Source organism: Rhipicephalus microplus, chromosome X (assembly GCF_043290135.1).
Source record: "Rhipicephalus microplus isolate Deutch F79 chromosome X, USDA_Rmic, whole genome shotgun sequence".
Lineage (NCBI taxonomy): Eukaryota > Metazoa > Arthropoda > Arachnida > Ixodida > Ixodidae > Rhipicephalus > Rhipicephalus microplus.
This window is the reverse complement of record NC_134710.1, coordinates 170,349,215-170,363,440: the sequence shown is the minus strand read 5'-3', so window position 1 is coordinate 170,363,440 and position 14,226 is coordinate 170,349,215. Positions and strand designations below refer to the sequence as shown.

The window sequence follows — 14,226 nt, the reverse complement described above, 5'->3', positions numbered from 1 at the left end:
TCTAGTTAGGGAAGTCTAGCTGAACTATTCGAGGAGCTAGAGGGTGTTAAATGGGATATAATAGGGCTCAGTGAGGTTAGGAGGACAGATGAGGCCTATACGGTGCTACAGAATGGGCACGTCCTTTGCTATCGGGGCTTGGCAGACAGAAGAGAACTGGGAGTGGGGTTCCTAATTCACAGAAACATAGCTGGCAACATAGAGGAATACTATAGCATTAATGAAAGGGTGGTAGGTATCGTAATTAAACTGAATAAAAAATACAAGATTAAGGTGGTACAGGCTTACGCGCCTACATCCAGCCATGATGACGCTTCACTTGAAAGCTTCTATGAAGACGTGGAATCGGCAATGAGTAAGGTAAAAACACAGTATACTATAGTGATGGGCGACTTTAATACAAAGGTAGGGAAGAAGCAGGCTGGAGACCAGGCAGTAGGAGATTATGGCATTGGTACTAGAAAAGCCAGAGGAGAACTACTAGTAGAATTCACAGAACGCAATAATTTACGGACTTTGAATACCTTCTACCGAAAACGAGGAAACCGCAAGTGAACATGGAGGAGCCCTAATGGCGAAAATAAGAACGAAATAGACTTTATAATGACTGCACACCCAGGAATCGTGCAGGATATGGAAGTGGTTGGCAAGGTACGATGCAGTGACCATAAAATGGTACGGTCTCGAATTCGCCTAGACTTGAAGAAGGAACGACAGAAACCGATATGCAAGAAGCCAATCAATGAGCTAGCACTGAGAGGGAAAGTACAGGAATTCAGAGTGTCGCTTCAGAACAGGTACTCGTCTTTTAGTGAGGAAACCAACCTTAGCGTAGATACAATGAATGATAATCTGACGAGTATCATTACGGAGTGTGCAGTGGAAGTTGGAGGCAGGGTAGTTAGACAGGACACTGGCAAGCTTTCCCAGGAAACGAAGAATCTAATTAAGAAGCGTCAAATCATGAAAGTCTCAAGTACAACAGACAAAATAGAACTGGCAGAACTTTCGAAGTTGATTAATAGGCGTAAGGTATGCGATGTAAGAAGGTATATGGAGAGAATTGAACATGCTCTGAAAAACGGAGGAAGCGTCAAAGCAGTGAAGAGGAAACTTGGGATAGGCAAAAATCGGATGTATGCGCTAAGGGACAAACAAGGCAAAATAACTACCAATATGGATAGAATATTTAAAATAGCGAAGGAGTTTTACAGAGATCTGTACAGTAGCCGAGGCAGCCACGACCCTAATACTATAATAACTAGCAGTAACCCAGATGACACCCCACCAGTAATGATAGAAGTCAGAAAAGCTTTGGAGAGCATGCAAAGAGGCAAAGCTGCTGGTGAGGATCAGGTAACATCAGATCTACTGAAAGATAGAGGACAGATTGGGTTAGAAAAACTATCCACCCTGTTTACGAGGTGTTTCCTGATGGGAAGAGTACCAGAGTCTTGGAAGAATGCTAACATCATCTTAATACATAAGAAAGGAGATGACAAAGACTTGAAGAATTACAGGCCGATCAGCTTGCTCTCTGTAGTATACAAGCTCTCTGTAGTTACAAAGGTAATTGCTAACAGAGTAAAGAAAACATTAGAATTCAATCAACCAAAGGAACAAGCAGGATTTCGAACAGGCTACTCAACAATTGACCACATTCATACTATCAATCAAGTAATAGAGAAATGCTCAGAATATAACCAACTACTATACATAGCCTTCGTAGATTACGACAAGGCGTTTGATTCAGTAGAAATATCAGCCGTCATGCAGACACTGCGGAATCAGGGCGTAGATGAAGTATATATAAACATTCTGGAAGAAATCTACAGGGGATCAACTGCTACCATAGTGCTTCATAAAAAAAGCAACAAAATATCAATCAAGAAGGGTGTAAGGCAAGGGGACACAATCTCCCCAATGCTATTTACCGTGTGCTTACAGGAGGTTTTCAGAAGCCTAGAATGGGAACAGTTAGGAATAAGAGTTAATGGAGAGTACCTTCGTAACCTGCGCTTCGCCGATGACATTGCATTGCTGAGTAACTCAGGGGACGAATTGCAACTCATGATTACGGAGTTAGACAAGAATAGCAGAAAGGTGGGTCTTAAAATTCATCTGCAGAAAACGAAAGTAATGTACAACAACCTCAAAAAAGAGCAGCACTTCGAGATAGGTAATAGTGCACTTCAAGTTGTAAAAGACTACGTCTACTTAGGGCAGGTAATAACCGCAGAGCCGAACCACGAGATTGAAGTAACTAGAAGAATAAGAATGGGGTGGAGCACATTCAGCAAGCACTCTCAAATTATGACAGGTAGATTGCCACTGTCCCTCAAGAGAAAGGTATATAACAGCTGTATCTTGCTGGTACTTAGCTACGGAGCAGAAACCTGGAGACTTACAAAGAGGGTTCAGCTTAAATTGAGGACGACGCAGCTAGCAATGGAAAGAAAAATGGTATGTGTAACCTTAAGAGACGAGAAGAGAGCAGAGTGGATCAGGGAACAAACGGGGGTTAAGGATATCATAGTTGAAATAAAGAAGAGGAAATGGACATGGGACGGGCATGTAGCGCGTAGACAGGATAACCGCTGGTCATTAAGAATAACAAACTGGATTCCCAGAGAAGGGAAGCGGGTTAGGGAGAGACAGAAGGTTAGGTGGGCAGATGAGATTAAGAAGTTTGCGGGTATAAATTGGCAGCAGCAAGCACAGTACTGGGTTAACTGGCGGAACATGGGAGAGGTCTTTGTCCTGCAGTGGACGTAGCCAGGCTGATGATGATGATGATGATGATTTTATAGATTATGAGTAGTGGCGGCTGAAGAGTACCCGTCACGTTTGGCAACATGGCTGTTGGAATCGCTAAACGGGAGCGCGCTGCATCGCGATCGCTGCCGTGTGCAACGCTAACATTACGCCCCGAAGCTGATTGGTAGCAAGCCTCTACTCTGCTCGCTATAGAATTAAGATGCCAGAGGGAAGCAGAAAGAAACAGAGCTGAGCAGCCATATATTAAAGCTACACATATCCGTCCATGAATACACAGACAAGCTCAAGCAACTGACCACAGACCGCATTTTTCATGCCTGTCGCTTTGGCTCAAGTTGAGAGTCGGCATTAGACTTCAGACTTTAACAGCGCCTGTTCAAAACACAGGCAACAATCGCAGAAATTGTGCAGCATGTGGAGCTGTTGTTGTCTATTTCACGATGATTTTATTGTTCAAGCTCTCAAATGGTGAAATCACCTGCACCAATTCACCAATTCCTCATTTTTTGACACCTGCTTTTTCTCGGTGACCACACTTGTCAGGCTTTGCAAAGGGAATGAATGATGACCTATATCCCTGGAAGCAGTCTAGTGACATTTTGTGCTATTTAGTGCATGAACTCTAGGTTTGCGCATAATGTGCAATACCACTAGAGTGTAGCAAGCATCGGGGAACATTAGGCACCCAACCTTTTAATATTAGCTCCTGGCAAAGGCTTCTCTCGAAAATTTACTTTCAGTTAGTCAAAAAAGCAACTCTCAATCTAGCAAACGCCACGGTGACAAAACCATCTTCCGCAGATTACTTGCATGAGCTATCTGGTATCAGCCTAGTAGTCGCGATCGACTCAAACTTTTTAAATGAGCTCAGTGCCCAGAACAAGTGCTTCACGATTCTCGTTTCCAAGTTTCCATTGCACCTTAAACTTTGTGATTACAGCCGAAAACCGAGCCGTATAGCAGCTTCGAATGCAGCCGCGGCATTCGTTTCCACGACAGAAGACGCGGCGACATCCTTACTTCAGTTGCGGCGCCTGGCGGCGAAATGCCGCACTAGCACCGACGACTGCTTCCCATTGAAATCCGCTCCTTCGCCCAGGCACTTAAAAAATAGAGGCGGCGCTGGTCGGGTTTGTCTGTTTTTCAATTTATTTATTAATTTATTTATTCACTTATTTATTTATTTATCTATCTATCTATCTATCTATCTATCTATCTATCTATCTATCTATCTATCTATCTATCTATCTATCTATCTATCTATTGTACCCTCAGGGTCAGAAGGCATTACCGAGGGGAGTGGGGATACATAACGTATACAAAAAATATCAACGTACAAAGGCAGAAAAATGAAACTACAACGTGGATGGTAAAAGCTTACATCAAGACAAATAATGAGAAGTAGCAGCAAGAGTATAAAAGAACAATTTGGATAAGAAGAAAAAAATTGTACAAGGAGTAACAAACATAAATATATTCACAAAATAGCAATTGTTTTGCGGAACATATTATCTGTTATGTTTGTGATGTCATGGGGAAAGGCCATTCCAAGTGACACAAGTTCTGGGTATGAATGAGTCATGAAAACATTTACGTGTGGGACGACAGAATTCCAGCTTTATTGTGAGGATGAATGCGAGCTGATATATATGAGGGCTTTTTAATTAATTTGTTTTTTTTAGATAGAGATAGTTGTAGTAAATTTTATGAAAAAGACATAAGGAAGCAACAGACCTGGGATGGAAGCGATGAGAGAGGAACAAACTTGATTTCATAGCGGTTACACTACTTGTTCAGTGATAGTTAGACAGTATTAAATTACAGGCACGACTTTGCACAGCTTTTAACTCTGAAAACTATAAGGAGGAACAGAAAACTGTCCTTAAGAAGAAATGTGGCTGCTTCTAATAAATGGTGGAGGGGCAGGAAATTCACAGGACATGGAACGACCTGCTTCTATCAGCATTGCTAGCATGTTGCTAGCAGCGCATCATCCCGTGTCCTCCTTTTTCTTGGGTTGTGTGTATTTTATTTCGTGTGCCCCTCAATTTTCATGAACACCAACTTGTTCAACTTTTTATTTTGCCGCCTCCGAGTTTTATGCCATTGTTATCTTGCTCAGCTGCCTTTTATACATCGCATGCTCTGGTGAGTGTGGCTTGTGCCTTGTGCTGCGAGCATTTATTGTTACTATTACGAAGCTACAAAAATTTGAGAAGCCTGTTTTCACTGAACTAGTTTAAGATGGAAATATTGGAACATATTGGGTTTTACTCAAAAATGGAGGACCGAAGTTGTAATTCCTCCTTGTGCCATATATGCCTGATGGCCTCTGACAGTGTGTAAACAGATAAGGCTGGCTTATAGTCAGATGTAGCTTAAGAATGTACATGCACTGTATTGCAAAAACAAAGGCATCTTTACTGTCAAAACCAACAATATAAGTTTTGGGTAGATCAAGTTAACTTAAACTATTTTTTAGCATGGCAGTGTTGTCCTAATATTAATAGGAAACTATATAGCTACGTTGAACAAAAATAGCTGAAACACTTGATACATTGACAATAACGTAACGCAAAACTCCTCAAAAAGTTGGCTTTCCCCTCATAAATGTTTGGTTTTTCTCACTGAGGGAATCTTTTCCACATGCTGTTCTGAGAGTGGGCGGTGAAATTAGGAGGGCAGTGTCCAGAGTGAGTATAGGCTTTCTTTTGCCATAATGTTTACCCTCCGTGATTTCTCGTTGTTGTGATGCTGGTCTGTTGTACAGGGTTCGCTGTTGTCTGTTGTTCGCTTTTCCGCTCATTTTGTTGGGGATTTTCGCCATCTAAAACTGAAGAACTTGTTCTCCACAAAGCTGGGGATAATCAGTATAGTCGGATGTGGAGAACAGAAGTTTGACATCGTCGCTGTGTACAGCATCCCAAGCAGCACACCGAGTGAGGTATCGAAAACAAGGTCAATATTAGGACCAAGACAGAGTATACACTTTCAGTACCCGACAAGTACACGCAGCTGCATATTAAGCTTTTGAGACAATATTTACATCTATACTGTATTTTCTTGTGTATAACCCACTCCTGGATATCCCCCCACATCTGCAACTACAAATAATGGAAAAAAAACACCACGTTAAAAAAAATTATGCATATTGCCATGAAGGGGTGTTCCTTACAATACCTTGAAGCAGTGCCATGAAGCTATTTTGCATGCCACAATTGCATATAAAATGTAATCATTTCATTAAAAGTTGTATATCGAATTACCCGATGTGCCAAACTAATCCCCAATTTTTTTTTCAACGAGTTCAATATTAGCGGGTGACTGTAGTTCGATGCACTGGCACAGTCAACACAGTTGGTGACTGCTGGCATGCTTCTATGTGGCCGGTGTCAAGATGACTCTTGCCCCGTTTGTGTGCTTATCATGCCAGCTATACAACTGATTGATTGATTTGTCGGGTTTAACGTCCCAAAACCACCATTTGATTATGAGAGACGCCGTAGTGGAGGGCTCCGGAAATTTTGACCACTTGGGGTTCTTTAACGTGCACCCAAATCTGAGTACACGGGCCTACAACATTTCCGCCTTTATCGGAAATGCAGCCGCCACAGCCGGGATTTGATCCCGCGACCTGCGGGTCAGCAGCCGAGTACCTTAGCCACTAGACCACCGTGGCGGGGAGCTATGCAACTGACAATGTATTGTGTGGAGAAACGACTGCAAAAAAACAGACAGCCACATTGTTTAGCGAGTGGTGAGAGTTCGCTGTTCAAAGTAGTATATAGGTTGAGAATCGCTCTGTACATGCTCTAAAGAAAGAAAACAGCAATGGCACATTTCAAACTATAGACAATACGGCATTTTAGTGGGTGTATCAAAGCGTGACGTGATGCTGATGAGACTCACCCGCAATTGTCAAATTTTAAATGAGCCTTTATGGTCCTATTTTTTGTTATATAAGTAATAATTTATGCAAATCATAACCACACTAGTCATACGAGAGTGTTCATCTTGTTAAGATATGTTTCCACTACAGCTATGCAAAAAAATTTTTATTTCTGAACAGAAAGCTTTAAAAGCTACATTTATTCTATGAAATACTTCAGTGGAGTGCTTCCATTTGATGTCGAAGAAGGTTATTGATGCTGTTTGTCTATTTAGTATATTTAACTTGCTAGACAGATAAACTAGTGACACAATGGCTCATATTAATTAGTCATTTTTTGACAATACTGAGAGACAGTGACATTATAGGTACCTCATGTACATGATTGTTGGTCGACCTAGAATCGAAAACTAGTTTCGGTTGTAAAGTCTTTCTGAAAATGATCCCCACATATTTCTGCAAAGCTAGGTAGCTTTTATGCACAGCTTTGGAGCACTGCCCATCTTGGCACTCCAGAATGTTTTTTTTTTTTTTTTTTCAGGAAAACCATAAATAAATTTTCTTTGTGAATTGATCTCTGCTCTTTTTTTTTTCACCGTGCGATTTTAGGGGGTCGACTTACATTCGAGTTGTCTTACAATGGTGTAAATATGGTATTTCCTTTGACTTGCAGGAGAGTGCTTGGCCGTGTTCACACCTGATTTGGCTGTGACATGCTGTGAACTGACCCTGGATGGAAAGGCAGTAATTATGGGCTTGGAGGGATACGATCGTGTCTTCTGTCATCTGCTGCATGAAGGCGAAGGAGACCAGAGCCCATCACAGTCTCGTCCTGCATCAAACACTTATGGCAACGCTAGCAACTGTGGCAAAGTTTTTGATGTCAGCCAACAGGGCTGAGCGTCTGTTCAGCCACTGCCTCTGTTACCAACCCATGGAAGCGGTGTGGGTGCTGGCCAGAGTGAGATAGAGAAATGGCTGGTTCAGTGCAGCTACTTGTTCTGTCTAGCACCAGCTATCATTTTTTCTCATGTCACCCAGTAAGCTACAGGTAAAGCAGAATCTTTAAGTTGGCTTTTTGCAAGCTAACCCTGCCTATACACATGCATCTCACACACTTGCATAGGCTGTAAAAAGAGAGAGCACAAAAAGGGCAAACCTGAAGATATCAGTGATCATAAAGAATCTGTAGCAAATATTCATATATTAGGAAAGATGTGTTTACTTTAATACAAAAACTATTTGCGCATCAATTCAGCCAGCTTTGAAGCAATCCGCCTGCATGTCACTGCAGCAGCATTCTTTGTCACAAAGCAGTTGACGCTGCTAAATATTTGAGAGTAACCTCACCTATTCATTTGAATGTTGATCAAAACATACATCTACTGTATTAGTGCAGTCAGTATTAACACGGTAAATATGGTACATTAAAGAGGTACAGACATATGGTTATTTTAAAAGAATTGTGCATGCAAGTCAAGTATTTTATTTTCTAAACTCAGCCTCCTCCATATCTTTAAAATGTTTATATATATATATATATATATAATATATATATATATATATATATATATATATATATATATATATATATATATATATATATATATATATATATATATATATATATATAATTTAAGGCAGATCAAGTTAGAAGGAGCAGACCAGGATACAGATAAAGTAAAAACGGTATACGCAGGGACAAGCCTTTTGTCTCTAACTTGTCATCATCATGTCACAGCCTAAAAACAACTAGCTTTAAGAGGCATTCACACGGGAGAGAAATCTGCCTCCTTGTTATAAGAAAAGTGCTCCACAAGATCATTACGTCACGCAGCCGTCAAACAGAGCAGCTTTGCTAAACTTTCCATGGGGACGAAGGAGCATTAGTTTGAGATCTAGAAAAGGTACCTCATCCGGTGAAAAGTGCAACTCCCAACATTTATCTGTGCAACTGCTCGGCAGCAGCGCATGACACTGGTGCTTGCAGGGGAGAAAAAGGAGGCTCACCGTAAATTACATTGTGGACATCTTCACCCATTATCCCAGGGAGGAGTCCTTGGAAGGACCTTATTGAAGGATCTTCTAAGAAAGATACAGGTTTATAAGACAAGTACAGTACTCACAAATTTAAACATGATATCGTTTTTTGTTTTTGATGTCGATGAAGTATGGCCACTAAAAGTAATGTTCACTTTGATGTCAGTGTTCCAAGTCAAAATCATGCTGATATTTCATTTCATTTCATTTATTACACCTTAAGGGCCTGCAAGCATTGCATGAAAGCAAAGCACAAGGGCATGAAGCATTGCATACGCAGGTTTCTAAACATTATAATACAATAATTGGTAACAAATCAAATCAAACAAAATAAAAACAAAATGTAGCATCGGGTACGTACATCGGGAAAAACTCAATATCCTTTGGTAGGCGCATATTAGAAAATATAGAAGATGCACAGGTTTCGCAAAAATAATATATACTACGAACTGTAGATGCTAGAAACAAAAAGACATTTATTGCTTTGCCATAAATTTTTTGCACTTAAATTCTCGAGTACTGCTACTCCAGCAGGCATCCAGTTTTCCAGTAGTGTATTGCTTGGCAGCGTTTTGCCAGGCAGCTATGCTTTATGTAAAAGAATGAAAATAAGTCTGCGAGAACTCTTTCCTATGGCCACCAATTTTTTCCTGATAGTATAGAACCAGAAGAAATGTAAAAAAAGAATATTAGAATGAGTCTGAAAAAAATTCTTGAGATCTTGATACTGAAAATGATTACATTCACTGTTCACTCAGTGATGTCACCATTATGCTTAGCAGTGAAGCAGCATGAAAAGACAACAATCTACCACATGAAATGTAGCTAGTTTCATTGTTTACAATGGCAGTGTTAAATTATATAAAATATGTAGAGTTTAAAAATTAACACTCCATGACAAAGTTTGAATCACCAATATACAATACACCCCCTACTAAAGCCATGGCAATGCCACTATCAAGACCAAATAAAAAGAGAAGCAACTGCAGGGACACAGTCCATATTTATAAGGCGGAAGCTTTAGATGCCTACGCGAAATTCGACCATCGGCATCGACGCGGTGCAGCGTCTGGGATAAGTGATGCTAAAAGTCATTATCAAGATATGATGTCGCCATATGATGTCACAATGACATCACAGATCGTCAAATTTTATGACATCATTATGACATCGCCTGGTGCAATGTCACATGATGACCTGATTAGATCGCGTCATAGCTCAGTCAGAGTTGATCCCATCACAGATGCAATGCAGAACGAGGTGAGGTGCCTCCGATCTTGGAAGCAGTGCACAACCGTGTTAGGTGCGGATAAAGTTTTCCAAGGAGGGCTATGTTGCATCAATACATCAGCTGAGAGGGAAAAGAAGATGACTTTCACCTTCAAGTTCATTTTAAGTTAATGCATTGTGGATCTTCTAAGGTTTTTGGGAGGTGGGGAGGTTGAACATTCCAAGCTCTTCACCCCCCCCCCCCCCCCCTCAGGCTTTGTCTATGAGCAACCGGTATGTCAATCATAATGTAGTGCAGTGCAAAAAGCAGACAACAAATGAGCGAGGAGACGAAGACCCCTCGCTCGTTTTTTGTCTGCTTTTTGCACTGCACTACATTATGGTTGACTTTCTCCAACTCGCCCAACAAGCAACATTGCAACTGATATGGTTTGTTTAATGATTGGTACGTGAGCATGGGTATGGGCTGCTACTCTTGCTTCTACTTATAGTACCTTTCTTTAATTCAGTAAAATTATCCTCCCGAGCTATTTTCTGAAATTGTGTATGTATGTCATTTTTTGGACTGGAAATGTACCTATACAAATGTAAACCTAAGCATCTTCTCATAAAGTGAAATCACAGTGTTTTAGTTTTAAAGTCTGTATGTCTGTACCTCTTTAAGTCGCTTTTTTATTGCATATTTTATGGCAGAAATGAAGACATCTTGATACATTTTACAGGTATTCAATTATTTTAATGCCAGATCAACATCGTGTTCCTAAAGGTCCTATGTAAGTTGATGCAGTGTTACTGTTTATAAAATGCCTTCTGTATCCACCAATATCTCAGAAGCCCATACAGTAAGGTGCCAGTGGTAACTCGGTTGTTTACCCAGGAGCAGTTATGCACATCCTAGCTTTTGAAGTATAGTGCCATGTGTGTTATGATGTGTGAAGTTGGAATAACATGAGAGATGTTTGTTGCTTGGACTTGTAGAACAAATGCAATAGGCTGTGCAAACTGTTGAAAGTGACTTGTGCAGCTGTTCACAGAAGTTTTCATAACATTGAAGCAATGACAAGTTCACTTGACATGTGGTCGGGGCACATAAAAAGATTTAGTTGTTTTCACCTGTGAACACAAAATACACTTTTCAATATGTAGCTGTATGCCAATACTGCGAGCAATTCTGAAGTTTTAGAAGTATGGATCCAAAACCTTCTAAATCCTTCTCACACTTTTTGTATTCTTTTGTATGATTGGCAACAGTGTTTCCTAACTTTGGGTCCCTATTTTAAAAGCTTCTTCTTTATTTTTATGAACTCTGTGATCCAAAAGCTTGTGTGACCAGCTGTGCCATGTATGTGAATGCACTTTGTAACAGGCAGGGCCCATAAATAGGACCAGTATTCACAGGACTTCAGTCACGTAACTGATTCTTTTCTGGCTGGCATTTGGGCAACTGCAACTCACAATAGCCACCTGTGTGGTAAACAGCCATCATGAAGGCAGCCATCTACAAGCAGAGTATATGTGAAAGAAGTTCTGTGAACAAGATTCAGGTCTGCAGCTCAGAAAAAATATGCATTGCATGACTCGTTTCAGCATAAAAACAACCAGAATCTCGCTTTTGTTGTTACCTCAGAGAATCGCACTGGTGCATTGCTGGTGTTTTCTTATTGTAGAAGCATTACTGTGTTCTGTGCAAGTGGCTTTTGTATTTCAAGCCTTTGCCAATTTTGTGTAATGCCAAACATGCTGCAGCTTCAGTCATCAAAAAACTGCCCTTAACATCTACTATACATATAAACTTTCTCAGATGCAAATATTTTGATGCATGGTTAAGTGTCTACTGTCTTTTTAAAGACTGCCAATTTTGTCCACTTACGAAGTGGTGGCAAAGCTCATTGAGAGGTGCTTTTACAGGAGCCCTTGTGCACTTGCATCTGCTGCTCAAGGTACTCTCCCAGAAGCAGTCAAGAAGCACATCCACGTTATTGACAACTGTGCAGGTCAGCCATTAAAATATTCTTTTCATAGTGCAGCTTATTGTGATTGAAGACTCTTGGGGGATGAGCTCTTCAGGAAAACCCAATGTCACGTATCTCTCTTTCAATGTGCCCCTTTTCTAGTAGGCTGAGGTGTATGAATTCGAAATGTTATATAAAGCATAGAAGTCATCTCTTTCGTCCGCTTGTATTTCGGTAGCGCATAAAAAGTGTCTCGCATATGATTGTATTCAAGCTGAGGAATTCATGTACTGAAATTTTTCCACTACATTTTTTTTTTTCATTCAAAAAAAAAAGGAAGGTCATCTATCAAGTAAAATGCCCATTCTCTATAGAATTAGATGTAGGCAGGTATTACATTGTGACTTGATTTCTTATGATCTCATACTTGTGCATCACAACTGAAGATTGACATGTTGTGATTTACCATCTTTAAGTTTTGAGACCTCTTGTGAATAGCTGCCGCATTGTATAGCCTAAAAAGCAAAAATGCTTCATATGGTAGTTGAAGGCAATCATTTCCTTTATAATCCCACCCTCTCTGGTTGTTTTATGCCTTGAAATGTATATCCAACATATGAGGCACAGCCAAATGAGCCATAAAGAACACATCCAAGCAAAAGTCACGCATTTCATTGCCGAGGCAGTGCAGAATAGTTGTTCTATTGCTACACGCTTGTGAACAGAGTTCCACAGCAGTGGGAAATGGGGCATAGATTTGTTACTTGATTTTTTTGGCATTTAATTGCATTCTTAATGCATTGATACAGAACATAACTACAAAAAGGAAGTGGTTTAAAGTTCAAAGAAAATACAAATGATCTGAAAGCTTCATGTATATTGCTAGTCGTAGGTATAAAGAATGTTTTCTGGGCATTTACGTGCAATATTCTTTTATTTAATATCCAAATTCATGAGCACCAGTGAAAGTTCAATGTTAGCTTCATTTTCGGGCTATTAACGTCATTTTATATTTCAGCACAGTGGAAGGAGCATTCACATGTGACCTATGCCAACCCAACTTTTCAAATTGAGCTTGACAAAAGAAAACAAAGTATTTTTAGCTAGCCTTTGATGCAGAAAAAAGTTTCAATGTCTTAAGGGGGCCCTGCAAAATTTTTTTTTAGTGCCCCCTGCAGCACAGGAGTATGTTTTGTACTGAATACGAAGATGGGTTTGAAAATGATTATAAGACATGATGCATAGAAATTATAGTTATTAGTTTTCAAAGTCCAAAACCCAAGCAGTTGACTTGAGGAAGCCCCTCTCGCATTTCACACTCCTAGTGATGTCTCTGGTTGCCTCCAATCACAGCGAGCCTATTATATAGATATACGACGAGCCTTGCCTCATGGTAGGTTTTACAAACCGTTGCATAGTGCAGCTAGGGGTGTCACAATTGTCTTTAAAATATAATACTACTTAAAACAAGCAATCTTTTTGCATCTAATAAAGTATAAAAGATGTTCTGATATTTTTAGTGCACAGTAGTATGGCCTAGCTGGGACCTTACTAGTGTTATGTTCAACTTAGCGCGCCAACCCGATTAGAGAGCACAATCACTGGTGTCACTGTCACATAACCAAACGTCATTTCCGATGCCAAAAATCATCATTGTGTGCCACTGTGTTAGGAGCAGAAGGTTTTTCCTCTTTTCAAATGAAATTATAACTACTTTGCTCATAGTGTTCCTGCTTGTGCTGCAATATCTCTGGATTCCGTAGTGCCAGGAGAAGTGGTGAAAATGAGAAGCTTAGTTGGTGTCACATGGCCCCTTTAAAGGCACTGACAACCAATTTTTATGGTGACCACATTTCTTTTTCAATTCAACAGAAAACTTGCAGGTCAGTTTGTCCTATTCTGCAATGCTTATGTGGAAAAGGCCATTAAACACTTTTTATCACAATTTTTTTCATTCGTCCTCATGCTTGTTATAGTGAACTCATATGCAGAAAACATGTTGGAAACAGTGATATGTGAGTCTGATTATAATTGTACAGCAGCATTGGCAAGAAGCAAATAAGGATTGCGCTAGCTGTAAAAAGTGATACTGTGTTTATCAATCTGATGTTCAAGCAGTTCATGTCTCTGAAGTATTGAATTATCTATATATTAACAGCTTTGTGCTTTCATGGTTTACTGAACTATGCTTTGTTTACATACAAGTCAAGGTGTTTCTCTTTGGCTTAGCCAAGCCTAGCTAAAACACTATACTTTCAGTTTAATTTGAAAGTGAAACGAGGCTTTTACAAATTGTATGCAGTTCAACGAGCTGCTGCTGTACCCTTGCAAGTTCTT

General features: G+C 40.1%; 1 protein-coding gene across 2 annotated transcripts in view; it reads left to right on the top strand.

The window, feature by feature from the left end:
* The window catches only part of LOC119177184 (NACHT domain- and WD repeat-containing protein 1), an 89,737-nt gene extending 81,527 nt beyond the window's left edge, over nt 1-8,210 (top strand). For both annotated transcript variants that reach the window (XM_037428591.2, XM_037428590.2), the window contains exon 15: nt 7,341-8,210. In XM_037428591.2, the coding sequence (XP_037284488.2) occupies nt 7,341-7,567 (227 nt within the window). In that variant the 3' untranslated portion in view covers nt 7,568-8,210. The remainder of the gene's footprint in view (nt 1-7,340) is intronic.
* The last annotated feature ends 6,016 nt before the right edge of the window (nt 8,211-14,226 follow it).